This window comes from Priapulus caudatus, unplaced genomic scaffold (genome assembly GCF_000485595.1).
Source record: "Priapulus caudatus unplaced genomic scaffold, Priapulus_caudatus-5.0.1 Scaffold475, whole genome shotgun sequence".
In the NCBI taxonomy this organism is placed as follows: domain Eukaryota; kingdom Metazoa; phylum Priapulida; class Priapulimorpha; order Priapulimorphida; family Priapulidae; genus Priapulus; species Priapulus caudatus.
The window spans coordinates 165,566-165,934 of record NW_014577536.1 but is presented as its reverse complement, the minus strand read 5'-3'; the positions used below and the strand labels follow the sequence as shown (position 1 = coordinate 165,934).

General features: G+C 40.4%; 1 protein-coding gene across 1 annotated transcript in view; it reads left to right on the top strand.

Moving 5' to 3' along the window:
• Positions 1 to 369, top strand: part of LOC106810805 — an 11,978-nt gene that overhangs the window by 9,907 nt on the left and 1,702 nt on the right. The window contains exon 6 of the mRNA XM_014814259.1: positions 111 to 250. Within this exon, the coding sequence (XP_014669745.1) occupies positions 111 to 250 (140 nt within the window). The remainder of the gene's footprint in view (positions 1 to 110; positions 251 to 369) is intronic.

Sequence of the window (369 nt, the reverse complement as noted above, 5' to 3'; positions counted from 1 at the left end):
CTGCTATTATTATGTATTAATTAATGACTGCTATTATTATGTATTAATTAATGACTGCTATTATTATGTATTAATTAATGACTGCTATTATTATGTATTAATTAATGCAGTCGACGACCGGCGACTCAGCACGAGACAGCATGAGGGCGCGTACAAGTTCAAGGAGATTGTCGTGAAGAAGTGTGACGGCTACACTCACGTGACGCTCAGCACCAGTACGCTGCTACGCAACGCCATTAGTCCTCAGGTGACGCTGCGATCACGGCACTGCTACCGGGCATGAGAATTTTCCGCGGATTTCCGGGTTTTGGTTTCCATTTTGGTCATTTTTGAGATTGATATAAAAAAACTAATAAAAATTTGAGAAGT